The sequence below is a fragment of the Dendropsophus ebraccatus genome, chromosome 4, assembly GCF_027789765.1.
Source record: "Dendropsophus ebraccatus isolate aDenEbr1 chromosome 4, aDenEbr1.pat, whole genome shotgun sequence".
In the NCBI taxonomy this organism is placed as follows: domain Eukaryota; kingdom Metazoa; phylum Chordata; class Amphibia; order Anura; family Hylidae; genus Dendropsophus; species Dendropsophus ebraccatus.
This window is the reverse complement of record NC_091457.1, coordinates 147,553,871-147,581,422: the sequence shown is the minus strand read 5'-3', so window position 1 is coordinate 147,581,422 and position 27,552 is coordinate 147,553,871. Positions and strand designations below refer to the sequence as shown.

General features: G+C 44.1%; 1 protein-coding gene across 1 annotated transcript in view; it reads left to right on the top strand.

The window, feature by feature from the left end:
• Nucleotides 1-2,258: 2,258 nt before the first annotated feature.
• The window catches only part of LRRC52 (leucine rich repeat containing 52), a 51,030-nt gene continuing 25,736 nt past the window's right edge, over nucleotides 2,259-27,552 (top strand). Inside the window, exon 1 of the mRNA XM_069967955.1 lies at nucleotides 2,259-2,907. Coding sequence (XP_069824056.1) covers nucleotides 2,259-2,907 — 649 coding nt within the window. The remainder of the gene's footprint in view (nucleotides 2,908-27,552) is intronic.

Below are 27,552 nucleotides of genomic sequence, written 5' to 3'. Positions count from 1 at the left end.
GGCCCAAAATGACCCAGTGGACTGCGCAAATTTTGCGCTTTCGTTTTTTCCTCCCCCCCTTCTAAGAGCTCCAGCACTGTCAGTTTTCTATCTACAGGGCCATGTGGGGGCTTGTTTTTTACAGGAATAGTTGTACTTTGTAATGGCATCTATCATTCTACCATAACATGTATGACGGAATCCCAAATATATTATTTATGAAGATATAAATAGGTGAAATCATAAAAAAGAATGCAATATGGTAACTTTTGGGGGGTTCCTGTGTCTATGTAATGCACTATATGGTAAAAGTGACATGATACCATTATTCTATAGGTCAGTAAGAACACAACCATATTATTTTTTCACCTATGGGGCTGTATGAGATGTTATTTTTTCCGCCATGATCTCTAGTTTTTATTAATACTATATTTGTGATGATCAGATGTTTTGATCACTTTTTATACATTTTTTTATATATATATATAATGTAACATAAATTCAGTAATCTGCGCACTTTTTTCCCTCTTTTCGTCTACGCTGTTCATCGTTCACAGTGACGCTTGTTATATGTTAATAGATTGTTACACACACTACGGTATATTATATTATATATTTGTTCATATATTTTATTTATTTATTTTTTATATGTTTTATTTATATAATGGGAAAGGGGGGTGATTTGAACTTTTATTGGGGGAGGGGCTATGGGGTAGTGTAATAATGTTTTTTTACTTTTTTTTTACAACTACAGAGGGGGATATATACAGTATGGGGGAACAACTACAGAGTGGGGAGGGAGGTATACAGTATGGGGGATGTATACAGTATGGGGTAACAACTACAGAGCGGTTATGCAGTATGGGGGCCTTACTACAGAGGGGGATGTATACAGTTTGGGGGAACAACTACAAAGGGGAGGTATATAGAATTGGGGGCTTACTGCAGAAGAGGGATGTATATAGTATGGGGGATGAACTACAGAGAAGGGAGAGAGGTATACAGTAAGGAGGATTAACTACCAAGGAACTTACAGTATAGGAGCCTAACAACAAACCCTGTCTTATTTTCTGAGAAACACTAAGTCCCTCCGTTTCCCATTTTCCATATAAACAATGTAGACTTAAGAAAACATAAACATATTTGGTATCGCCGCATGCAGAATTGTCATATCACATCTCAGATAAATTAAAATAAAAAGTGCTAAAAAAAAAAAAAAAAAAAAAAAGTCCCGCGTATACCAAAATGGTAAATGTAAAAAGTGCACATCATGGTGGAAAGAGTGAACCCCCTGAAACAGCTGTGTAGATGTAAAAAATATAAACGTTAAAGGGGTCAGAATATGGCGATTAAAGTAAGAAAAAAAATTAAGTTTTTTAAAAAATGAAGTAGAATATTAAAAGCCTTAGAGATTGGATATTATTGTAGTCATCCATCGCAAAAAAAAAAAAAAATAAATAAATCCTTCTATGGCTTTGTAGTCCAGTCCTGAAGGAGTTAACAAACATTTTCACTCCGCTTTATATATTTAAATAATATTTTCTTCTTTTTTTTTTCTTATTCAGAATATAAGAAAGTCTACAGCTCTCCGCTCCATGATGTATCTATATAATTAGGGCAACACAATGATAGTGATAGTGATTAAGATAGAAATGCTAAAACAACCATACATGACTAAGCTCCGCAAGGTTACACAAAGCCACAGCGTAGAGGACACTGTGGTGCCTTTCGATTCATCGTCTCCGTCTCTACTCTAATAGTGTCAGTGACTTTTCTTAGCTCTTGGATGGCGAGTCTGCCCGCTGCTGTGTGGATGCACATATCCAAGTCATCAGCAATGCCTGAACTGTTCTACTTGAGCAGAAGCAGAGCTGCCTTGGAACAGCCGCTGACGTCACAAAGGTGTCGACTGGCAACCACTGAGGCTGAGGGAGATGTGTCCTCTTCTGTGTCCGAGCCAGCTATTTAACCATCCGCTTCACTTTCAAGTTCAAAGAGGCTTTGTGGTAGGAGCAGCACTTTCACAGCCAGGCAGTGAAAATAGGCTGTCAATGAGACCTCAAGAATGAGAGCAACGTGACACTCTGAATTAGAGACCAGAGAATAGTTACAATAGACATCAATACACATGGTAAGGGAGGCGTGCATGCTGCTTGACATGACTGCAGCCTTACTATCCACTGCTGTGATAGGGGACTCGGCTAACAGGGCTGGCCCTGGTTCCCATAGACTTCCTTCTGTTCCCCTACTCATCTGGGAGGAGAAGACCCGGCGGACACATGTTGATGGATGAAAGAAGAATTCACACTCTGATGTTACATTGGGCCGGTGAGAAGTTTCTTTTTCTTATTACGGCGCTGGCTTTCTTCGAGGGTGGTTTGTGCTGCCCTAAGGAATGCACTTGTGAACATCTCTTAGTGAACTGCACTGATAGACAACTTGAAGAATTTCCCATGGGTATCCCAATGGACACCAGGCAGCTGATCTTAACCCGCAACAACCTGACCTACCTTCCCTCCATGGATCTCAACCTTCTTATTGACTTGGTGTACCTGGATTGCAGCCACAATATTTTAGGAGACACTTTGGAAGCCACCTTCATCGCCGTGCCATTGGTATATCTGGACCTGAGTCACAACAACATTTCCAAGATTACGACAGGCACTTTCTATCTTTTGACAAGTCTGGTTGTCCTGAAGCTTTCGGACAACCCCAACTTGGAGGAGGTCGAGAAGGATGCCTTTGCCAACAACACCGGCCTCCGTCAGCTGGACCTAAGTCGAACAGCACTGACTTACTTAGATGTCACCACAGTTAGTGAACTACCGAGCCTACGGACGCTAGGCCTCAGCTCCAACCCCTGGGACTGCTACTGTCCAATGAAAGACTTCCTTAAGTGGGTCATCGAGAGTGATATTTACTTCACAGGTGAGCTCCAGGAAGGTAAAGAGGTGGTCACGCCAAACTTTTGGTACTTTGTGGTTTTACACGAATATTTCTGTTTAATGCATTTTTGCATGAAGTTATATTATCTTTTCAATATCATATTTGAATTTGAATATTCAGAGTCTTGATGGATGGGAACACCTGATGCAGTATAGATGCATTGCACTGGTGACCCATGTGTCTGATTGGATGGTTGGTCCGCCATTGTTGTTCTCCAAGGGAATCATCTATCCACGTATCATATCATCAGGTCTGTCTGCGAAGACTTCAGAAGAGAGGGATTTAGGGGTAGAGATTTTTGATACTTCAGAATAAGTCACCAGTGCAACCAGGTGGTAGGGAAAGCAAACAGTATGCTGGGCTATATATATAATGGTATGTTGATTATATATATATATATATATATATATATATATATATATATAGGATTGGTATGCAGAGCTGTATTTATATAATGATATGCTGGGCTGTATATATAATGGTATGCTGGGCTGTATATATATAATGGTATGCTGGGCTGTATATATAAAGGTATTCTGGGCTGTTTATATAATGGTATGCTGGGCTGTATATATATATAATGGTATGCTGGGCTGTATGTATAATGGTATGCTGGGCTGTATATATATAATGGTATGCTGGGCTGTATATATAATGGTATGCTGGGCTGTATATAAATAATGGTATGCTGGGCTGTTTATATAATGGTATGTTGGGCTGTATATATATAATGGTATGCTAGGCTGTATATATAATGGTATTCTGGGCTGTTTATATAATGGTATGCTGGGCTCTATAAATATAATGGTATGCTGGGCTGTATATACTGTATATATAATGGTATTCTAGGCTGTATATATAATGGTATGCTGGGCTGTATATATATAATGGTATGCTGGGCTGTATATATAATGGTATGCTGGGCTGTATATATATATAATGGTATGCTTAGCTGTATATACTGTATATATAATGGTATTCTGGGCTGTATATATAATGGTATGCTGGGCTGTATATAATGGTATGCTGGGCTGTATATATATATATATATATATATAATAGTATGCTGGGCTGTATATATATATATATAATGGTATGCTTAGCTGTGTGTATATATATACATATATATATATATATATATATATATATATATATAATTGTATTCTGGGCTGTATATATAATGGCATGCTGGGCTGTATATATAATGGTATGATGGGCTGTATATATAATGTTATGCTGGGCTGTATATATATAATGGTATGCTGGGCTGTATATATATATATTTACAATGGTATGCTGGGCTGTATATATATATAATGGCATGCTGGGCTGTATATATAATGGTATGCTGGGCTGTATATATAATGGTATTCTGGGCTGTATAAATAATGGTATGCTGGGCTGTATATATAATGGTATGCTGGGCTGTATCTATATAATGGTATGCCAGGCTGTATATATATATATATAATGGTATGCTGGGCTGTATATATATAATGGCATGCTGGGCTGTATATATAATGGTATGCTGGGCTGTATATATAATGGTATTCTGGGCTGTATATATAATGGTATGCTGGGCTGTATATATAATGGTATGCTGGGCTGTATATATAATGGTATGCTGGGCTGTATATATATATAATGGTATGCCAGGCTGTATATATATATATAATGGTATGCTGGGCTGTATAGCTAGAGGTATAACCAGTAGGAAGAGGGAGATTGTTATCCCGTTGTATAGAGTCCTAGTGAGACCAAGTCAGGAATACTGAGCCCAGTTCTAGAGACCTTACCTACAAAAAATTATTGATACAACAGAGCGGGTCCAGAGACGGGCTGAAAAAATGGTGGAGGGTGTCAGGCATAAAACATATCAGGAAAGACTTAAAGGGAACCTGTCACCCCCCATGCCGGGCTCACAGGCTCCCGACCCCCCGTTAGAGCACCCTATACTCACCTAATCCCACCGGGTCCCGCTTCTGGAGATGGTCGGGTCACGGAGATCTCAGCCGCTGCAGCCCACCGCGCGCGCTCCTCAGATGAGTCCAATGCTCATAGAGAATGACAGAGCGCTGGACTCTCCTGTCATTCTCTATGAGTGTTGGACTCATCTGAGGAGCGCGCGCCGATATCTCCGTGACCCGACCATCTCCAGAAGCGGGACCCAGCGGGATCACGTGAGTATAGGGGGCTCTAACGGGAGGTCAGGAGCCTGTCACCCCATCACCGGGGGTGACAGGTCCTCTTTAAGGATCTGAATCTGAATAGTCTGGAGAAAGGAGAGAAAGGGGGGGGGGGGCATGATTGAAACCTTTATATATGTTAAAGGCTTAAAAAGGGTTCAGAAGGGAAGAAACTGAACACAAGAACACGGGGACACAATCTGAGGTTATTGGGGGAAAGATCAAAAGCAACAAGAGGAAATATTTATTTCCTGAAAGAGTAGTAGATGCTTGGAACAGACTTTCAGGAAATGTGGTAGGTAAATCTACAGTTAGTGGATGTAAGCCTGCCTGGGATCTACATATATCTATCCTAACATAAAAATATAAGGCAGACTAGATGGACCTCTTCTATATTGCTATGTTGCACTATAGACAAGTTTATGGGTATCTTTAAAGTGCAGCTCCGCTGCTGAATAGGAAATTGTTATCAGTCATCGCGTTTTGCTATTCCCTTAGGTAAAGATGCTCAACCGTAAAAATACATTTCCAAATGATTCTGACATTTGGAGCTACTCGACTATTTTAGGGAATCATAAGCGTCTCCTTCCTATAAAGTTACCGTATTACTAGGAATAACCTCACTAACATCTCAAGAACTTGCAGGGTTGAAGCATACTAATTGATCCAGTAATTGATCATTCAGATTTTAATCTCTGGGGTTGAGAAGTAATTTTCTCCCATAGATAATTAACATTTCTACCCCCCCCCTTCCCTTGCCTTCTTCTGGATCAACACTGCCTGTAAAATTCAGCAATTCCCATTAACACTTTATGGGCTGCCTTTATTGTAAAGAGATTTTTTTTTTCTGATTTAGAGGATTGTATTATAATTCCATCATTCCATAACATAATATCAGTCAAGGCTGGAACAAGTATACTAGTAACATGGTAGCGCTGGAGCATCACGTTGACTTCCGTTGAGCTGCGGGCTCTGGGGGCAGAATATGTCATTTACAGCAGATTGCATTTTGTCAATGGGTTACTGACAAAGGCTACAACCACCCTGAAGGCTTATCACTACCATCAGAATTAAAGGAGCAGGGAAATAAAATTTCTTCCAAAACTAATGGAGGAGGAAACCCAATCTGTGCACATTGTAATTGATATTTCTATGACCTTCTATGATAATGGAGAAGAAAAGTACAGAATACTTTCATTCCCGGCAGAGTTTATGAAAATGTTGCAGGATTGGATGATACTCCTCTAATGTCACATTGTACTAATATCTGTGTCCTTGTGTCACTATATATAATGTGTGAGGCATGCTGCTATCTCCAGGCCCTGTATATTGTCCTAATCAATTAACAAATGACACTTTAGTCATTGACTAATTTGCATGAGAAGTTCGACCTTCTCAAAGCCAACACTCTGCAGTTATATATTCATGTCTGTCATCCATTACCATGAACTTGCTTCAGCCTTGATATTATGATATGGATGATATTCCCGGTTTTTAAACTCTGTAAATCTCTGTAACCTGGAATTGTGACCCACGTCTTTGTAACTTTGTATTCAGTCTTAAGAAATGTTTTTACCTAAAATAAGGGATAAGACTGCCAAAAAAATTTCTATTAACTCCTTAAGGACACAGCTAATTTTCTTTTTCCTCCTCATGTTTAAAAAGCCACAGTAATTGCACCTAGAGACCCACATGATCCCTTATTTTTTTTTTGTAATTTTTTTTATTTATTAAAAAACTTTTTTTTACAGTAATTTGTAGTCCTAAGGGACTTCTATGAGCAATGCACTGATTGCTTATAGAGATCAATGCAATGCATATGTACTGCATTGATCTCTGCCATCAGTGCTCAATTGCTAAGGGCTGCTGAAGGCCATAGTTAAAGATTGGGGAGCCGGGATTAGTGTCATTATGTCTCAGAGGATCACTTGATCAGGGCGGGACAGTTCTCCTAGTGGTGCTACGGACCAAGGATTACACTGTTAACAGCACAGGAACGGCACCGAGGAGGAAAGTAAGAGGCATACCATCCACCTCGGTGCCCCATGTGCAATAGAGGGCTATCAGAACGTTAGATTCATCTAACCTGCTGATAGTTCCCCTTTAAAGTCTATAGAAACAACAGCCATTAGTTCAACCAATGCATAGAATAACGGTCGTTGTTTGCAGCCATTAATGTACAACAGCCATTTTTTTAAGTTGTTCACACACAGATTTTGTTTGGGACGTCCTTTTGCCGTCTTTTCGACAAAATGCAATAGCCACACCCAGAAGAGTGTTGAACGTGGCCATCATTTAACCTAAACTCAAATAATGTACCAACAGGTGTCTTTCCAATTACGGCGGCCAAAGTATGTTAATTATTGGCCGTTATTTGATACTCTTATAAATTCTGATACTCAAATTGTTGTGTGAACATAGCCTCAGTGTTCAAATACCACCACACAATGCTTATAATGGTTTTCCATTTCATAAAGTAGTAGTGTAGTGCTAGGACTGTTGGGACCCTCACTGATCCTGTGATTTATGGGATGCTACATGGCGGCAATGGAGCTGTTCTGCATTTCCATGCAAAGTGTAATGTGGGAGCACCGATGTGTGATAAAAGATTGGTGGGAGCTACCCAACTGATCAGAAACCGATGACTTATCTTTTATCATTTATATTTAAATAAAACTCCTATGCCGTTTCTACATGATATTGTTTTATTCCCTCCATGTACAGTAATACCATCATATAGCATATACCTCAAAGTCATCAAAAGTTACTGATTTCACCAGGTCTCATCTGCTGCAATCCTAAGATACAATCAGTGGAGTGAATGACAGCAAGCGTCTCTTGTCAGCTGTCAGTTAAATCCAACACTTTTTTTCATTATGTTCTATGAATTAAAAAAAATCTGACCTATGGCTGCCCAGGGAGAGGGGAGCACTGCCAGGTACTCCCCCCTGACTGTATTTTTGAATCTCAGTGGGTCTCAGCAGTGCGAACCGCTGCAATCATACAACAGTAATGCTTTAATACTATTCAAAAAATACTATCTTGGGAAAATTAAGGGTTAATGGTTAAAGGTGTGCTCTGTTGAAAAAACATTCTTTAAAATTAACAGGTGTTAGAAAGTAAACACAGAAAAAATGTCAGCAGAGTACCCCTTTAAATCTATGATGGTCTAAGGTTAGGTTACTGGCTGAATTTCTGGTGACCTAATAAATGGGTAATAATAGCATTCCTGATGATCTAGGCTAGTAAAGGGTGTAGAGTTAATATCCCTGCTGGTCAGGCATGTTACAGGGTTAGGCCCTATTCATGTTTTAAGGCTAACACATAGGGATTGTCGCAATGCCTAAACTGCATGCCAGTGCATCCCATCGACTTTAGTTGACCCATTGAAGTTGACAAGTTACATTTGGCTGGTTTACCAAATACTTTCCTGACGATGGGACGTAGATGCAGTGATCTTTGGTGGTCTAGGGCAGTAAATATTTTAAGAGACCTAGGTGGTGTATTGGTTAAGGGTATAGAAACTTGTGGTCAAGCCTCAACAACATCCTGCTCATAGAGGAAGCTGAACAGTGTCATCTAAGGGCATTCAGCTTCCTGACCTTCACTAATTATACAGAACAGTCTATGACAGAAGACATAGAGGACTATGGGGGACATTTATCAAACATGGTGTAAAGTGAAACTGGCTCAGTTGCCCCTAGCAACCAATGAAATTCCACCTTTCATTTTCCAAAGAGTCTGTGAGGAATGAAAGATGGAATCTGATTGGTTGCTAGGGGCAACTGAGCCAGTTTCACTTTACACCATGTTTGATAAATCTCCCTCTATATGTATATAACGCACATAGGGGGAGATTTATCAAAGGGGTGTAAAGTAGAATTGTCTTAGTTGCTCCTCGCAACCAATCAGATTCCACTTTTCATTCTCCACAGATTCCTTGGAAATTTAAAGGTGGAATCTGATTGGTTGCTAGGGGCAACAGGGCCAATTCTACTTTACACCAGTTTAATAAATCTCCATAATGTATATGGTCCTATTGTCCAATTCTGAAGTAACACCACCTCTAACCCTGCTGGGACGAAAATAGGTAACTTACAGCACACAAACCTATACAGGGCCCTGTCATATCATCTTGTAAGCTGGATAGGACACTAGCACAAGCTAAAGCTATGCCTGCCTGCGCTGTGCCACCCATAGCAGGGGTAATAGACGGGCAACGACAGTGGGAGTAGAACTAATGCTGGGTTTATACGGAACGATAATTCGCCCAATCGAACGATTAACGTTTTTGAAAATCGTTAGAAGATTCGTAAGAAAAATCGTTATTGCGATCGTTTTGAAGATTGCTTAAGCCCATCTTTTACATAGGGTGAATCTTTGAAAGACTGTTTACACGAAGCGATCTGCGAATTTTTAGCGAACGACGATTTGAGAACATGTTGAAAGATCAAAATGAACGATTTTTCGCTCATCGCTTGATCGTTTGCTGTGTTTACACGGAACGATTATCGCTTGAATGCGATCGTTATTGCGAAAATTTGAGCGATAATCGTTCCGTGTAAACGCAGCATAAGGGGCCACCATTATGAAGCCATGTGTCAACCATTATATTAGCTAGATTTCTCCATCCACATCTGCAAAGTGACTGAGCTGGCGGAAGGAAAAATTCCATTTTGTACAGTTTCTATGTGTATCCGCCAACAGGTTAAGCTCCATCAACAGTCTTTAGTCTTACTGCCATTTACAGATTGGTTCCGGATTGTTATCTTGACAAGGGAAGCCTGAGAGGGAGGGGGGCATGAGTGGCCTGAATGCACTATAAGGACATTGGAAATCACAGACAAACTCCATCCCTGTGCCGGTATTTTTCAGTGCAATCTGTATTCTACGTGGACAGGGCTGACAGCATCATGCGGAGTAGTTATTTAGGCTCAGATTGCTTTTCAGGCTGAAAAAAAAAAACCCGACTTAGTAATGTGTAAAGTGTTGTATCCATTACTCTTGTCACATTCCGCGTCGTATACGTGATGTACATCCCTGTGTCTGGCTATGTTATTGTATAGTATATATTAAAGATACATTAACGACCAATTTATTCTCATATTGTGAATACCAATGCGGTATTGCTATGGAAACTGCTGAAATTCCCAATAGGGTTGTGTGAAGTCTGAGGGAAGATAGTATTCGGTGATACGGGGTAGGGTTGTCTGTGGTGAATATGCCGCAGGCCATAAAGGAGTATAGGGATAGGAGAGAATAAATATATAGCCTGAAGCCATGTCCTCCTCCACAGTCTCATCACCATAGGCCTCACATGGGCTAACACTCTGTATTGGGAAATATGGCCGTAAACGTGACACCCTGCATGTCTCGTGTTCTATAAAGGATCGTGTAAACTCATAGATTATAATTGTAGCTAACAATTTATCGAAAACTTTCATAGTACCATGTGCCATATAAGATGATGTAATGCGTATAAAGGTGCTTATAGTCTCAGGGAAATGATATAGTAGGATACTATAGCCATTAGCTGTCCGTTATCTCTTCCAATGGTCCCAAGTTCTCCCCACTCATTGGAATGTTTGACATGGCTGAGCATTCCTGTATTCTCTATGGGGAAGGGAGGGGTAGCAGCAGCAGCAGCAAGAGAGCTCTTGCTGTGGCTTATCTCTCCCAAAACAAAGGGGTTGGTAATTTTTGTTTATGCCAAACCCCCTATCTCCACCAACATAATCTGTCAGTGGATGGATGGTCTTAAGAGCCCCATACAACTTAGATTGATGGCCATCATGGCCAAACCTGCTGTAGGTCCTGCAGGAAGTGGTGTATTCTTTCCAGTCTGGCACAGTGCTCTCTGCTGCCACCTCTGTCTGTGTCAGGAACTATATAGATTAGCAGCAAATCGACATGAAAACCTTTACTACTGTAGATGGGCACAGGTGGCAGCAGAGAGCAATGTGTCACACTTGAAATACTATACCACTTCCTGCAGGGCATACAGCAGCTGAGAAGTATTGGGATGTTTTATAGAAGTAATTTAAAAATCTATATACCTTTCTGTCAATTTGAAAAAAAAAATCTGTATTAAGGCATGCTGAATGATTTAAAATGCTGTCAGAAAAACTTATACTCACCTGCCCTGTTCCCCTGCCATATCTATCACAAAGGTGCCCAGTCTTGGCTAAGAAGCACATCTTGTTTTCATCCCAACAGACAGGAAATGCTATTAGACAATTACTGGTTGGGACTGGCCCAGTAGGTACTTTCTATGTATCAAAATGCTGGGACTGGGCTCTGGTGGGATGCACGTGGTGGGGGATTGGGGCAGGTGAGTATAACTTTTTTTTTTTTATCTTTATGCATGGAGAGATGGACAGCCCCATTATGTTATGCTAGTTGACTCTTCTTCTCTATGCATAGGGCAGAGGCCTTATTTATCCGTTAGAGCAGTTTCTGTGCCTATAAACAGTAGTCGATGCAAACATTGCAGCTTCATACAATAAGTCCGTTACTGTGCCCAAAGGCTAGCCCCTTCAGGCAGAGGTCACATGTTTTGCAGAGCTGGCGGCAAGTTCCCCACATGTAGATCTCAATGCAGATTTGGCTTAGGATTTCACTCTCTGCGCAGCAATGGATAAAATTCACAGGAGCGACCTGTCATATGGAATCTACATCACGCTAGCCCCTCATCCATTTGTGGCATTTATCCTGCTGACAGCATCAGAGGGAGCAGCCATATAGAATTTGTGCTTTCATTCATTTCCCTTTGGGTAATATAGACATTTGTATTACAGATTTCCTGTAAGTCTCTTTCAATTTGTCAACCCATTAAATACCGCATAGAGTTCTGCACAATACGTTGGCACCATATACAGTCGCTAAAGGAGAATAAACACACTCGAGTAAATAATGATTATAAGGCTGGATTCACACACAAGTGTTTACTTTGGAAGAACGCCCTGCAGGTTAGGATGCAGTTTGGTTCTTTTAAGCCAAAGCCAATAGCAGAGCCGAGAAGTAATTGGAATTATGAAGGCATTAGTCATCCGAAACCCACGGATTGTGCCAGGACCAACCTGGGTCCTCCTGACTCTCTGACAAATGACTTCAAGGGAAAAAAAAATTGAGTGTTAAAGTGTCACTGTCATTTTTGTTTTTTTTGCAAAAAATGACTAGTCCAGGCGATTTTAAGAAACTTTGTAATTGGGTTTATTAGGCAAATATGCCATTATCTGCATTCAGAAAGACTTTCCCCAGCCCCCCCTCCTCTCTCTCATTCACTTCTCATTATCAGGAAATCTCGACTCTTTTTCATTAGTGTGTACTGTGTAACCTATGGAGTGGGGAGGGGGGAGGAGGGAGATTAGTCACCAGCAGAGAGCAGAGAACAAAGGATTACACAGCGTGACCTGTGTGAAAGCTGGTATTCAGAGAGGTCTGTGAGGACTTCAGAGGAGATAGCCCGGTGATGTAGCTGTAAATTAACTCTTTGTTGTAGTGCTTTGGTGGCTCATCTCACTCCACCCCTTCCCTCTCCATAGACAACCATGAAGACGGGGAGGGGGGGGAGGGGGCGGTTGCTTCAAACTACTTTTTCATGATAAAAATGCATTTTTCAGCTAATAAACCCAATTACAAAGTTTTTTTTAAAATCGCCTGTACTATTGATTTCTCCCAAAAAAAAATTTAAACAACAGTGACACTTTAAAGGAGATGCATCAAACTATCACCAATAATTTTTTTACTCTCTCTGTTCACTCAACATTCCTTACGTTTGATACTGAAAAAGACCATTGTTTTGGGTATCAAAAAACGGACGCTGTTTAGCACGTGTCAGAAGCCGGCATTGCAGTGACGGAGGCTGAAGCGTTATTCTCGTTCTCAGCTTGGGTGTGTCTTTAATTAAAAATTCCATTGACTTTAATACAAGGGACTGGTAAAAGAATGGTGAAGTCAATGTACTGCGCATGAACTAATCAAAATAACGGCCGCTGTTCACTAAATAATGGGCGCAAATAAATGGCATGAACATTAATTTGATGGCCGTCGCGAACAACGGCTGACATTCAATACACTTTGGAAGGGATTTATCATTATGCACCCTTGGCATACCCCAACCCTTTTCCCTGGTGTACGCCTGCCGTATCCCCCACTTGCTTGATGGGCGGAAGGTGGTTTGCGACAAGGTGGGGAGGAGGCGTGGCTTACTCCCATGTCTGATAAATGTAGGTGTAAACCAGGCAAAATTCTACACCTGCTTCAGAGCAATGTGCAATACCTGCGCAGGGCCGGCTGTACTAAGAGGCGGGAAAAAGGGGACGGGGCTTTATTTAAGACTGGCGTAATCGGTAATAAAAGACATCATTTAGAAAAAAATTTGTACATAGCCTCTCACTGCATTTTATACTGATTTTTTTATATCTAAACAAGCATTTCACATATATAAAAAGCTTCTTGGCATATCCTTTTTCCCAGAATTCTCAGTGAAACATAAAGGGCCTAGTGTAACGCCTGGAGTAGTGGATCCACTGGACCGGCACCAGCGATGGCACAAACCTCACCAGGGAGCGGAGTCTAAGGGGCCGCTGGTTTTCACCAGAGCCCGCCGCAAGGCGGGATGGACTTGCTGCGGCAGGCGACCCCCAGGTCGCTACCCCTGGCTTGGTTGCTGGTGTCGGCAGGCGAGGCGTGGCAGGAGATGGCACAGGCAATGGTCTGCAGGTGAGAGCGCACGAGACAGGCTGGACACGGGAACAGGTAGAGTGACAGGGAAACAGGAACCAGGAACAGGGACTTGGGACCAGGTAACGGACAGGACTCAGGAACAGGGACTTGGGACCAGGTAACGGACAGGACTCAGGAACAGGGACTTGGGACCAGGTAACGGACAGGACACAGGAACAACAGGGAGCTGGGCCAAACGCTATGGGAAGCATGTAGAGGCTCCAACACAGGGGACAGGGCATGCTGGGATTTATAGGGGAGTGATTAGGTGCAACTACCAATTAGGAGCGCACTGCCCCTTTAAATCTGAGACAGCCGGCGCGCGCGCGCCCTAGGAGGCGGGGACGCGCGCGCCGGCCGGCACAGCGGGAGACAGGAGCGTGGAGAGGTGAGGCGCCCCCCGGGGCCGAGGTGATAGCAGCGCCGGGTCCCCGACTATGGACACCGGCTGCTGCATGGGGCAGGAAGCGGTCGCGGCGGCGGCCCGGAACGCGGGACGCCGCCGCGGCCGTGACAGTACCCCCCCCCTTTGGCCTCCCCCTCTTTCTTGCCTGCAGATGGCACAGGAAGCCACAAAGTCTTTGACATCTTGAAACAGACTAGGCCACCAGTAGTGGCGAGAGATCCGTTGGCCGGTCTTACGGACTCCAGGGTGCCCGGCCTCCAACGAGAAATGACCCCACTTCAAAATACCTCTTCGAAGCGCAGGGTGAACATGAGTCTTTCCGGGGGGTACTCTCTGAAGCGAGGAGGTGACGACTGGTGCTAGGCGATCAGGCGGTAAAACATGGCAAGGGACTGTGGGTCTGTGGACGAGGACCTTCTGTAAGTTCTCCCGGTGGTGAGAGGACACGACCTTAGTCTTGGGTACGGAGAGAGGGTACACCTCGGCAGAGAAGGCATCCGCCGAGTCTTGGTCTTCTGCCGGTAGGTCGGGTAGAGGCTTGGCTGGGACAGGAAACGACATAGTACACTTGGTCTGAGGTGACCTGAGACACTGGTTGGAACAGTCCTGACCCCAACTGAGAATCTCCCCGGTTCTCCAGTCCAGTTGAGGGGCATGTTCTTGCAGCCACGGGAGTCCCAGGAGGACCGCGGGGGAAGAATGGGGCAGGACGTAGAAGGATATCTCTTCTTGATGTAAAGGACCCACCTGGAGGACTAAAGGTGCGGTCTGGTAGTACACACGGTCGGTAAGAATTTCGCCTGTGACCGAGGAGATAGACAGGGGCCTGGCTAGTCGGGTCACGGGTAGCCGCCATCTTTGGACCAATGTTGCCGCAATAAAACTGCCTGCTGACCCAGAATCGAGGAAGGCAGTAGTCTGATGATTTCGTCCTGAGAGAGTCCGGATGGAGACTGGCATAGACAGACTTGGAATGGTGGCATTCACACCTAGGGACACCTGTCCCACCGGACCTAGGTGCGAGCATTCTCCGGATGTTTGGGGACGTAGGGGACATCCCAGCCGGAAGTGATCGGAACCACCGCAATAGAGACAGAGATTCTGCTCCAGGCGCCGGATTCTTTCATCAGGCGTCAGGTGAGCCCGTTCCACCTGCATAGGAATCTCAGGAGAGGGTTGGGACATCGAAAGGTCAGGATTCTGGAAAACCGGCGCCAGCTGGGGATGGCGACGGGAACGGGTTAGTAAATGTTCATGCCGAACCTCCTCCTCCCTCTCCGAAAAACGAGTATCAACTCGGGTGGCCAGTAGAATGAGTTCGTTCAGGGAGGTAGGCAGGTCTCGGGCAGCGAGCACGTCTCTCACACGACTAGACAGGCCCTTCTTGAAGGTGGCCAATAGGGCGGCCTCGTTCCAGTCCAATTCGGCTGCCAGGGTGCGGAACTGGATGGCGTAGTCACCAACAGAGGAGCTGCCTTGAGAGAGGTTGAGGAGAGCAGTCTCGGCTGAAGAAGCACGGGCAGGTTCCTCAAAGACGGAGCGAAACTCGAATAGGAAGGCCCGGAGATTGGCAGCAACTGGATCATCACGGTCCCACAGTGGCGTGGCCCAGGCCAGGGCTCTACCTTCTAATAGGCTGATGATGAAAGCCACTTTAGAGCGCTCGGTGGAAAACTGACTACTCAAAAGTTCAATGTGCATGGTGCACTGAGTCAAGAATCCTCTGCACAACTTAGAGTCCCCAGAGTACTTGCTTGGGAGGGCCAGTCGGAGTGAAGAAGAAGCGTCAGGAGGTGGTGTGCGCTGGGCAGTAGTCTGCTGCTGTAAGGCGGCAGTGAGTTGCTGGATCTGCTGTGACTGCTTCTGGATTTGTTGCGCCTGCTGAGTGACCACTCTGGCGACATCACGGAGATCAGGCACCTCGCCGGGATCCATGGTTGGAGCCTACTGTAACGCCTGGAGTAGTGGATCCACTGGACCGGCACCAGCGATGGCACAAACCTCACCAGGGAGCGGAGTCTAAGGGGCCGCTGGTTTTCACCAGAGCCCGCCGCAAGGCGGGATGGACTTGCTGCGGCAGGCGACCCCCAGGTCGCTACCCCTGGCTTGGTTGCTGGTGTCGGCAGGCGAGGCGTGGCAGGAGATGGCACAGGCAATGGTCTGCAGGTGAGAGCGCACGAGACAGGCTGGACACGGGAACAGGTAGAGTGACAGGGAAACAGGAACCAGGAACAGGGACTTGGGACCAGGTAACGGACAGGACTCAGGAACAGGGACTTGGGACCAGGTAACGGACAGGACTCAGGAACAGGGACTTGGGACCAGGTAACGGACAGGACACAGGAACAACAGGGAGCTGGGCCAAACGCTATGGGAAGCATGTAGAGGCTCCAACACAGGGGACAGGGCATGCTGGGATTTATAGGGGAGTGATTAGGTGCAACTACCAATTAGGAGCGCACTGCCCCTTTAAATCTGAGACAGCCGGCGCGCGCGCGCCCTAGGAGGCGGGGACGCGCGCGCCGGCCGGCACAGCGGGAGACAGGAGCGTGGAGAGGTGAGGCGCCCCCCGGGGCCGAGGTGATAGCAGCGCCGGGTCCCCGACTATGGACACCGGCTGCTGCATGGGGCAGGAAGCGGTCGCGGCGGCGGCCCGGAACGCGGGACGCCGCCGCGGCCGTGACACCTAGCTATCTCCACACATCTATATGGGGCTCTCCACATGAATAAACAGTACCATCTGGTTCTATAACACAGGCCCCTGTGCAGCCAGCAATCTCTTTTGTACTGATGAAGGGCAAGCACCCAAAACAGTTGTCTACAGATGGGTCACTTCTACTTTTGGAGTTTTCTGGCTCAGCTTAATAAATCCCCAGTCATGTTTTGAGGTTTCTTAACCCCTTAAAAACGTACATGCCATTAAAAAAAAAAGTTTGACATTTCACAAGGCCCTATAGATCTATAATGGAAAAGCCTGGATGAAAATTGCATCAGGGTCAGGGTGTAAAATACACTGCGCGCTCCTCCTGGATCTGCTGACATGTCTGCTTTGAAGGCATAGTTCAACAAAAAGAAAATTTCTTTCAAATCAACTGGTGCTAGAAAGTGCCAGATATTTGTAATTTACTTCTATAAAAAAAACTCAAGTCTTCCAGTACATATTAGCTGCTGTATATCCTGCAGGAAGTGATGTATTCTCTTCAGTCTGACACATTGGTCTCCGCTGCCACCTCTGTCCATGTCAGGAATTTCTCACAGCAGTAGCAAATCCCCAAAGAAAACCTCTCCAACTCTCCAGACTGGAAATAATACACCACTTCCTGCAGGACATACAGCAGCTGATAAGTACTGAAAAAAAGAGATTTTGTTATAGTCGTAAATTACAAATCTCTTTCATTTTATGGCACCAGTTGATTTGAAAGAAAAAACTTTTTGCTGAATTACCCCTTTAAGATTTTTGGGTCTTCTTTTTCTTCCCTCCTCTTGTTTTTTTCATTTCCCCAGTGCCATATGATTGGACCAAGTGTACTGTAATTTTTACGTTAAACATATTCTGACCTCCCCCCATAAAAATATTTGTGAAGTGAAATTGAAAATAATTTTGTAAATTTGGGGTTGAAGGGTTCTTTTTTACACCCTTCACTGTCTGGACAAACTTACGTGGTATCTTGATTCTTCTGGTCAGTATGATTACAGCAATGCTCAATTTTTGTTTTGGTTTTGTTTTGTTTATGATATACAGTGGTGCCTTGGATTACGAGCATAATCCGTTCCGGGACCGCGCTTGTAATCCAAATCCACTCTTAAACCAAAGCAAATTTTCCCATAAGAAATCATGGAAATGCAGACAATTGGTTCCATGCCCCAAAAATAACAATTTATTATTCTGAATAACATGTAGAACAGATAAAACAAACATTCATAAACAGCAGAATATGTGATATTATTAGTTACTGTACAGTAATGGAGAGGATGGGAAATACAAGGGCTGACAGAGACTGCAGGGAGCATGAAGGAATGAGCAGGGCAGATGTGGGCACATACATGCAGCGCTCTCTGTCCGGGGAGAGAAGGGTTACAGCTATGGAGAGATTACCTCCACCGTCCTGTCCCCTGATGTAAGCCCCAGTCTGAGGTAGATCTGCTATGATTTGGAAGGTGAGGGAGACCTCCTGGGTCAGAGTACAGTGCTGTAGACCCCGCTATGCAGACCATGCCCCTCCCCCACTCCCCCTCCCACCCAGTACAGGGAGCTCTTAAACCAAAGCAATGCTCTTATACCAAGTCACAATTTTGAAAAACTGTGAGCTCTTAAACCAAAATGCTCTTAAACCAAGTTACTCTTAAACCAAGGTACCACCGTATTAGTAAAAGGGTATAAAGGGGTGATTTCTTTTAAAACATTTACACTTTTTTGTCCCAAAGGGGACTTCTATAAATATATGCTGGATTACTTATAGGGGGTCAATGTAATACTACAGTATTACATTTATCCATCAGATCGGCAGGCTACAGCAACAGATCAGTCACGGCAGCCATGGAGGCCTAGTAGAGACCCCAGAGAGCCATGACAGTGGATCGGCTCCCCATAATAGGAAAAGTAGGATAATAAAAAACAACTTGCCACAGTCGCCATTACACAACACCTACAATTGGCGAATAGACAAATGAAGGGAGGCATGAGTAAAGTGTTACAGTAATCAATAGAAATCTCATACGGTACAAAATACAGTAGTATACATTACAGGAAATAGTGATCCGTCTGCAAGAGGACAAAGAGTGCCACAAAGGCAAACCCAAGGGAACAGCCTGGACAGGAGATGCACACACCAGTCACACAGGGGCCCCTCCCCGACGTTACATAGAAATTACAATATCTCTTATGTGCAGGCCTCTCCTACTGAAATGTTAGGGCCTGCTGTCTGGTGGAGAATGCAGCTACTAGTTGCCTGGTACGGAGTGGACCTGGCTCCTGAACCTGCTACACACACCCCTAATGGTACCATGACGTACTGGTATGTTACGGTGGGTTAAGGGGTTAAAGCAGCCAAACATTGTCTTAAAGGGAAAGCTACCTCCAAAAGATAGCACCATAAAGCTGCTTTCTATATCCATCCATGTGCATAGCCACAAGAAAAATTTACAAATCTTTATATGCTTAAAGGGGTACTCTAGCGATTTTTTTTTCTTTCAAATCATCTGGTTTCATAAAGTTATATAGATTTGAAATTACTTCTATATAAAAATCTCCAGTCCTTCAGTACTCATCAGCTGCTATATGTCCTGCAGGAAGTGGTGTATTCTCTCCAGTCTGACACAGTGCTCTCTGCTGCCACCTCTGTCCATGTCAGGAACTGTCCGGAGCAGGAGAGTTTTTCTATGGGGATTTGCTGCAGTTCCTGTAATGGACAGAGGTGGCAGCAGAGAGATCTGTGTCAGACTGGAGAGAATACATAATTTCCTGCAGGACATACAGTAGCTGATAAGTACTGGAGGACTGGAGATTATATAGAAGGAAATTACAAATCTATATAACTTTATGAAACCAGTTGATTTGAAAGAAAAAGATTTTTGCCAGAACACCCCTAAAAAATAAACCCCCCTAATAAGAGATAGAAACCAACCTTGTGAAGCCTAATTCTGCAGCTTTAACCCTTTCCATCTGTCTTGCCAACCTGTTCACTGTATTTACTGATCACTTCCTGGTCTCTGTCTTCACACATGGAGCCCTGTGCCCACCCAGCCAGTAATTGACTAAGCGATCACTTCCTTGTGTCAAGATTAGAGATGATCGAACATCGGAAAATCTAGGCTGAATCCAAGAATTCCAGCAGGTACCTGGGCTGTCTCCTTCTTCCCCACGGACCGGGAAGGCATCGGGAATCAAATTCGACAAGGTTCGAGTTCTATAGAACCTAAGATTTTCCGATGTTCAATCATCTCTAGTCAAAAGTAGACCAGGAGGAATCCAGCAGCAGGTCTGGGCACCCTCAGGATGGCAGAATCAGGAGATCAGGGCAGATGAGTACTTAAAAAAAAAAAATTCATCCCAGCCTGGCCACTTTTAAAAGTAGAAATAACAGGAAAAAATAAAATCAAATTATTCCCTTGGGGAAAAAAAATATAATTTTTTTTTCATTCAGGGCTACACAGTGGTCATGAGACCCCCCCCCCCCCCCCACCACTGGTTCAGTTGAATGTAAAAGTGGCTGCAAACCGGCACACAAAAAATTCATCCTCGTGACTGGCGGGTCACGGTTGCGGCCACTTGTAGGTCATGACATGACCCTCTTCACTTGTATAAATGGCGGACTCACACAACAAGGAAATACTTTGAAATACTTTTGCAATACTAGTAAATTCTTAGAGGTTTCCGAACCAGTGAACCAACTGGGCTGCTTGCATCAGAGCAGTGGTCGTCTAGTTTGGGGGGGGGGGGGGGGACTCTTCGGCACAGGCTTTTTGACCTTCATAGGTGCACAGGTGTGGAATAACACGTGTTATTGAAATTCAACCTAAGACCCAGATGACTGCTGCCAATTTTTTTCGTCATGGCAAACACAACATTCCTTCCTGACCGCACAATGCATTCAGATTATGTGCAATGTTGTCATTGTGGCTACTACTTGTGGGTAAGTATTCCAAAGTTTCACTACTTCAAATGTGAAAGGGCCTTATATTAATGATTAAACCCTATTTGCTCCACTCATATAGGATGTCAGGTGCCAGTTCTTTATAGTGTCCTTTGTCTATATTAAAGGGAACTAGGGATGGTCCGAACCTGCCGAGGTTCGGGTTCGTATGAACCCGAACGCTCGGCAGCAGATTCCCGCTGTCTGCCCGCTCTGTGGAGCGGGCGGATACAGCGGGAGTAACGCCTGGAAAACTGGGATACAGCCTATGGCTATGGCTGTATCCCAGTTTTCCAGGCGGTCCTCCCGCTGGACAGCCGGAATCATTACCGAGGGTTCGGGTTCGTACAAACCCGAACCGAACTCGGTTCGGACCATCCCTAAAGGGAACCTGTTAGCAGATTTTTAAAGTGTGATTGCTATGTAGGTCATAATGTTGGGATAAATGTCAGATCACCATGTTTTTGGGCCCTAATTCTGGTTTGCGGCATGTGCTGCTTGAGTGACTGAGGCATTACACAGCAGCTCAGAGTCAAGGAGTCATCTCTCTATTCATCTCTCCGCCTACTGCAAACACGCCTCCTCCCTGATGATTGACAGCTGATGTCACAGCAGGGAGGGCTGCCAATCATCTGGCAGGTGGCGTGCTTGCAGCAGGGGAAGATCGAAATTCGGAGATGTGACGCCTTGATTCTGAGCTGCTCTGTAACACCCCTAGATTCCAGGTTTCATTTACACATAACAAGGTTTACTATCTAAATGCATTAGATGTATAGATGAGTACATCACACTTACTTAAAAAGAAAAAAAAAGTTACTCAGAGGTTCCCTTAAATATACAGTATTTATTATTAAAACTATAGTCATGGCCAAAAGTTTTGAGAATGATACAAATATTAATTTTTACAAAGTCTACTGCTTCCGTTTTTAAAATGGTAATTTGCATATACTAAGCGTGATCAGCTTAACAGCAATTACTTACAAAGTCAATATTTGCCTAGAAAATGAACTTTATCCCCCAAATCACATTTCAACATCATTGCAGCCCTGCCTTAAAAGGACCAGCTAACATCGTTTCAGTGATTGCTCCATTAACACAGGTGTGGGTGATGATAAGGACAGGGCTGGCGATAAATCTGTCATGATTAAGTAAGAATGACACCACTGGACACTTTAAAAGGAGGCTGGTGCTTGGCATCATTGTTTCTCTTCTGTTAACTATGGTTATCTCTAAAGAAACACGTGCAGTCATCATTGCACTGCACAAAAATGGCCTAACAGGGAAGAGTATCGCAGCTAGAAAAATTGCACCTCAGTCAACAATCTATCGCATCATCAAGAACTTCAAGGAGAGAGGTTCCATTGTTGCCAAAAAGGCTCCAGGGCGCCCAAGAAAGACCAGCAAGCGCCAGGACCGTCTCTTAAAAGTGTTTTAGCTGAGCAGTGCACAGCTTGCTCAGGAATGACAGCAGGCAGGTGTGAGTACATCTGCACTGTGCACTGTGAGACTGCGGAGACTCTTGGAGCAAGGCCTGGTCTCAAGGAGGGCAGCAAAGAAGCCGCTTCTCTCCAGAAAAACATCAGGGACAGACTGATATTCTGCAAAAGGTACAGGGAGTGGACTGCTGAGGACTGGGGGAAAGTCATTTTCTCTGATGAATCCCCTTTCCGATTGTTTGGGACATCTGGAAAACAGCTTATTGGGAGAAGACGAGGTGAGCGCTACCACCAGTCTTGTCTCATGCCAACTGTAAAGCATCCTGAAATCATTCATGTGTGGGGTTGCTTCTCAGCCAAGGGAATCGGCTCTCTCGCAGTCTTGCCTAAAAACACAGCCATGAATAAAGAATAGTACCAGAATGTCCTCCAAGAGCAACTTCTCCCAACCGTCCAAGAGCAGTTTGGCCATCAACAATGCCTTTTCCAGCATGATGGAGCACCTTGCCATAAAGCAAAGGTGATAACTAAATGGCTCAGGGAACAAAACATAGAGATTTTGGCTCCATGGCCTGGAAACTCCCCAGATCTTAATCCCATTGAGAACTTGTGATAAATCATCAAGAGACGGGTGGACAAACAAAAACCAACAAATTCTGACAAAATGCAAGCATTGATTGTGCAAGAATGGACTGCTATCAGTCAGCTTTTGTTACTCATAATATGATTGCAATTATATTTCTGTATGTGATAAAAACATCTGACAAACACACATAAAAACCAGAGGGCAGCAGATCATGTGAAAATATAATATTTGTGTCATTCTCAAAACTTTTTGCCATGACTGTATATCCCATGTTACCTTTTAGTTTGGCTCCATGATTCAGTCTATGTTTAGTTTTGCTTCACTCTCTGGGTCCTAGCGTCCACCTGTTGTTTTTGTTAGGGACCATTCACACTATGGAATCGGCGCCAAAATTCTGTGCCGAACCCCGCAGACATGTCAGTTCTTCAAGCGGAGAGGCACAGAGAGCAGAGGCGCACAAGCTCTCCCATTCAAACAGATATCAGGCAGGACTCAACACAGTCCGTGCGTGCGGGTTCCGCACGGAGCTCCGGCGCCGATTCCATAGTGTGAACAGGCCCTTAGGGTCAGTTTTGCAGATTAGACTTTTCATTAGGAATATTTTCAGGGACAGTGAGGGTCTGTGGTGTCTGGAGTAAAAGCCAGTGTTCAGGGCAAGATAAAGGGCAAGATTCAGGGATAGAGTAAGATTTGTAGTTTGTTCCAGTTCTTCCTCCATCATCATCATCATTCAATTATTTTATCTATTTTTAGATTTAGTCAGTTTGAGCACTTTTTCAATATACTAACAGAAAGAATATAGTTTATAAATGACTATTCTAGCTGCAAATGTCTGGTTTTTGGTGCAATATCTACATAGGTGTATAGAGGCCCATTTCCAGCAACTATCACTCCAGTGTTCTAATGGTACAATGTGTTTGCTCATTGGCTCAGAAGGCTAATTGATGATTAGAAAACCCTTGTGCAATCATGTTCACACATCTGAAAACAGTCTAGCTTGTTACAGAAGCTACAAAACTGACCTTCCTTTGAGCAGATTGTGTTTCTGGAGCATCACATTTGTTGGGTCAATTAAACGCTCAAAATGGCCAGAAAAAGAGAACTTTCATCTGAAACTCGACAGTCTATTCTTGTTCTTAGAAATGAAGGCTATTCCATGCCAGAAATTGCTAAGAAATTGAAGATTTCCTACAACGGTGTGTACTACTCCCTTCAGAGGACAGCACAAACAGGCTCTAACCAGAGTAGAAAAAGAAGTGGGAGGCCGCGTTGCACAACTAAGCAAGAAGATAAGCACATTAGAGTCTCTAGTTTGAGAAACAGACGCCTCACAGGTCCCCAGCTGGCATCTTCATTAAATAGTACCCGCAAAACACCAGTGTCAACATCTACAGTGAAGAGGCGGCTGCAGGATTTTGGGCATCAGGGCAGAGTAGCAAAGAAAAAGCCATATCTGAGACTGGCCAATAAAAGAAAAAGATTAAGATGGGCAAAAGAACACAGACATTGGACAGAGGAAGACTGGAAAAAAGTGTTGTGGACGGATGAATCCAAGTTTGAGGTGTTTGGATCACAAAGAAGAACGTTTGTGAGACGCAGAAGGTAATGTGGAGGTAATGTGAGGGTCTGGGGTTGCTTTGGTGCTGGTAAGGTGGGAGATTTGTACAGGGTAAAAGGGATTCTGAATAAGGAAGGCTATCACTCTGCACCGCCATGCCATACCCAGTGGACAGCGCTTGATTGGAGCCAATTTCCTCCTACAACAGGACAATGACCCTAAACACACCTCCAAATTGTGCAAGAACTATTTACAGCAGAAGCAGCAGCTGGTATTCTATCAGTAATGGAGTGGCCAGCGCAGTCACCAGATCTGAACCCCATTGAGCTGTTGTGGGAGCAGCTGGACCGTATGGTACGCCAGAAATGCCCATCCAACCAATCCAGCTTGTGGGAGCTGCTTCTAGAAGCGTGGGGGGCAATTTCTCCAGCTTATCTCAACAGATTAATAGCTAGAATGCCAAAGGTGTGCAATGCTGGAATTGCTGCAAAAGGAGGATTCTTTGACGAAAGCAAAGTGTGATGTAAGAACAATGTTATTTCAAATACAAATCATTATTTCTAACCTTGTCAATGTCTTGACTCTATTTTCTATTCATTTCACAATGTATGGTGGTGAATAAGTGTGACTTTTCATGGAAAACACTAAATTGTTTAGGTGACCCCAAACTTTTGAATGGTAGCGTATATATATATATATATATATATATATATATATATATATATATATATAAATATATATATATATATATATATTTATTTTACTATATAAATAACATTTATTGCCATCTCCAGCTTTTAGGGAGCAACTTTGATGGCTCCTGCAGAGTCTGAATATGTGTTGTGCTTGTCCTGAAACAAGGGTATAACCATGATGTGCGCGCCGCCGCCTGTAGATTCGAGGAGTTCTGCGTACTGCCTGGTAGAGGGCAGCATTTCCAAATACAACAACACAAGGAACAATACAAGAAGCAAAGTACAGTTAGTACAAGCAGCATGATTTTTTTTGCTCTACAGACCAAAGAATTAAAAAAATTCAATAAAAAAATCAAAAAGCATAAAATACACAAAATATTTTCTGTGAATATGTGAATACTGTATGTGGGATACAGATTCTTGTAAAACATCATTATCATTACTTTAAAATTCTGATGTGGCTAAGTGGCCAGTTCATCAGCTGGGTCGTGAAGTGAGCTCTGGTGGAGATCCAGTTGACCCGACGGGGGGTCCTGGAGTGGCGATCCACTCCTGGATGTTCCCCCTGCTTCTGCTGTTAGAAGATTTTTTTTCCCCTGGCTGAACTTGTAGATTTTAGGCAGAAAATCTGCAATGCCCACAATTCATGTTAAAAATCTGCACCAATGTATGCAGTTTTTTTCCCCTGTGTATGAATGCAATGGAGTCATTGTTATGACCACCAGCTAAGAATAACTATTCTGGTTCTGGTAGGGGGGATCCAAAGCGGGTGCTGGTGCTCTGGTGCTGGACATTCGTCTTCTTCACATTTGATCCGTCTGTTGCCTGCAGCAGTTTCGTGCACGGGTGTGGAGACCCAGACAGCAGCGGCGAGCGGCTTTTTTATTTATTTGTGGTCAGGTAGTACTAGGAAGTCTTGGTCATGCTCTTCCAACCATTGTCGGACATTTTTAGAAGTGTGACAGGTCGCATCACCTTGTTGGAAGATCCCATCGGCCTCAGGGAAGACCATCAGCTTGTATAGGTATATGTGATCTGCAAGGACAGGTTCATGCCTAGATTGGTAGCGAGCGCCTCCACATGGATGAGAGAGCAACAGACCATAACCCTGCTCTTCCACCAATGGCTGCAGGGTGTCTGTTCTCTGATGCTTCTGTCCTGATATGCCAACACAACCAATCAGAGAAGGTCCAGTTCCAATACTACTATGAGAATGGAAGCCTTTACTGCCCATGCAAGTTCATTAGCAGAGGTGCAGTGACCATCCGTCTACTTCGGAGCCCCATATGAAGTAGGGTTGCTTTACACACGTTTGGTGGCCCCCTGGCTCCGCGGTAGTATATCGGTCCACCTTTGTAGTCAACCTTCACCTCTCACATCAATGGCAGGTGGTGCTGTGCCGTGTAAATGTATCCAATCCCTGCTGTGTTGTATTGCCAGACAGGTTGGATTAAGAATTGTGGTGGTTCCTGGGCAAGCAGTCAACAAAGGACAGATAGCTGTGCATGCACATGGACCAGTCCACTATGGTAAAAGGGAGAGACATGGAGAAAGTGAAAACTAGATACTCCGTAGGCTGGGTTCACACTGCGTTTTTGCAGTCCGTTTAATATATATCAATTTTTTTAAATGGTCTCTTTTAACATACACAAAAACGTGGTCAACCATATTTTTATGTACACTAAAAGGGGGGGGCATCCACTTTCTTCCTTTTTTTAAAGCGACTCTGTACCCACAATCTCAACCCCCCCCCCCCCCCCAAACCACTGCTTTTAATCAAAGATCTGTCCTGGGGTCCGTTCAGCAGGTGATGCAGTTATTGTCCTAAAAAACTACTTTTAAACTTGCAGCCCTGTGCCAAACTGGCGTGGCTTAGAGTGTCTGTGCATTAGGCTGGAACAACCTCTCTGTCCCTCCTCCCCGCCCTCCTCATCATTAGGAATGCTCCAGGCAGATTGCCTCCCATTCCCCACCTGTGGCAGCCCGGCACATGGGCTGGATCGTTAAGACACCTGTGCAATGTTCAGACAGAAGAAAATGTTCCAGTGGCATTCCTAATAATGAAGAGGGTGGGGAGGAGTGAGGGAGGGGTGGTGAAAAGTTAGGGCACAGATATTCTGGGCCACGGCCATTTGACACAGGGCTACCAGTTTAAAAGTAGTTTTTGAGGACAATAACTGCATCACCGGCCGAACGGACCCCAGGACAGATCTTGGAATAAAAGCAGCTATCCAAAGGTACAAGTGGTTTGGGGGAGTCAGATTGTGGGTACAGAGTCGCTTTAATAATGAAATAATGAATGGAATGGAAGTGTGAACCCAGCCTTGAAGGGGTAGTGTGGCGCAAAAAAATTATTCACAGAATAACACACATTACAAAGTTATACAACTTTGTAATATAT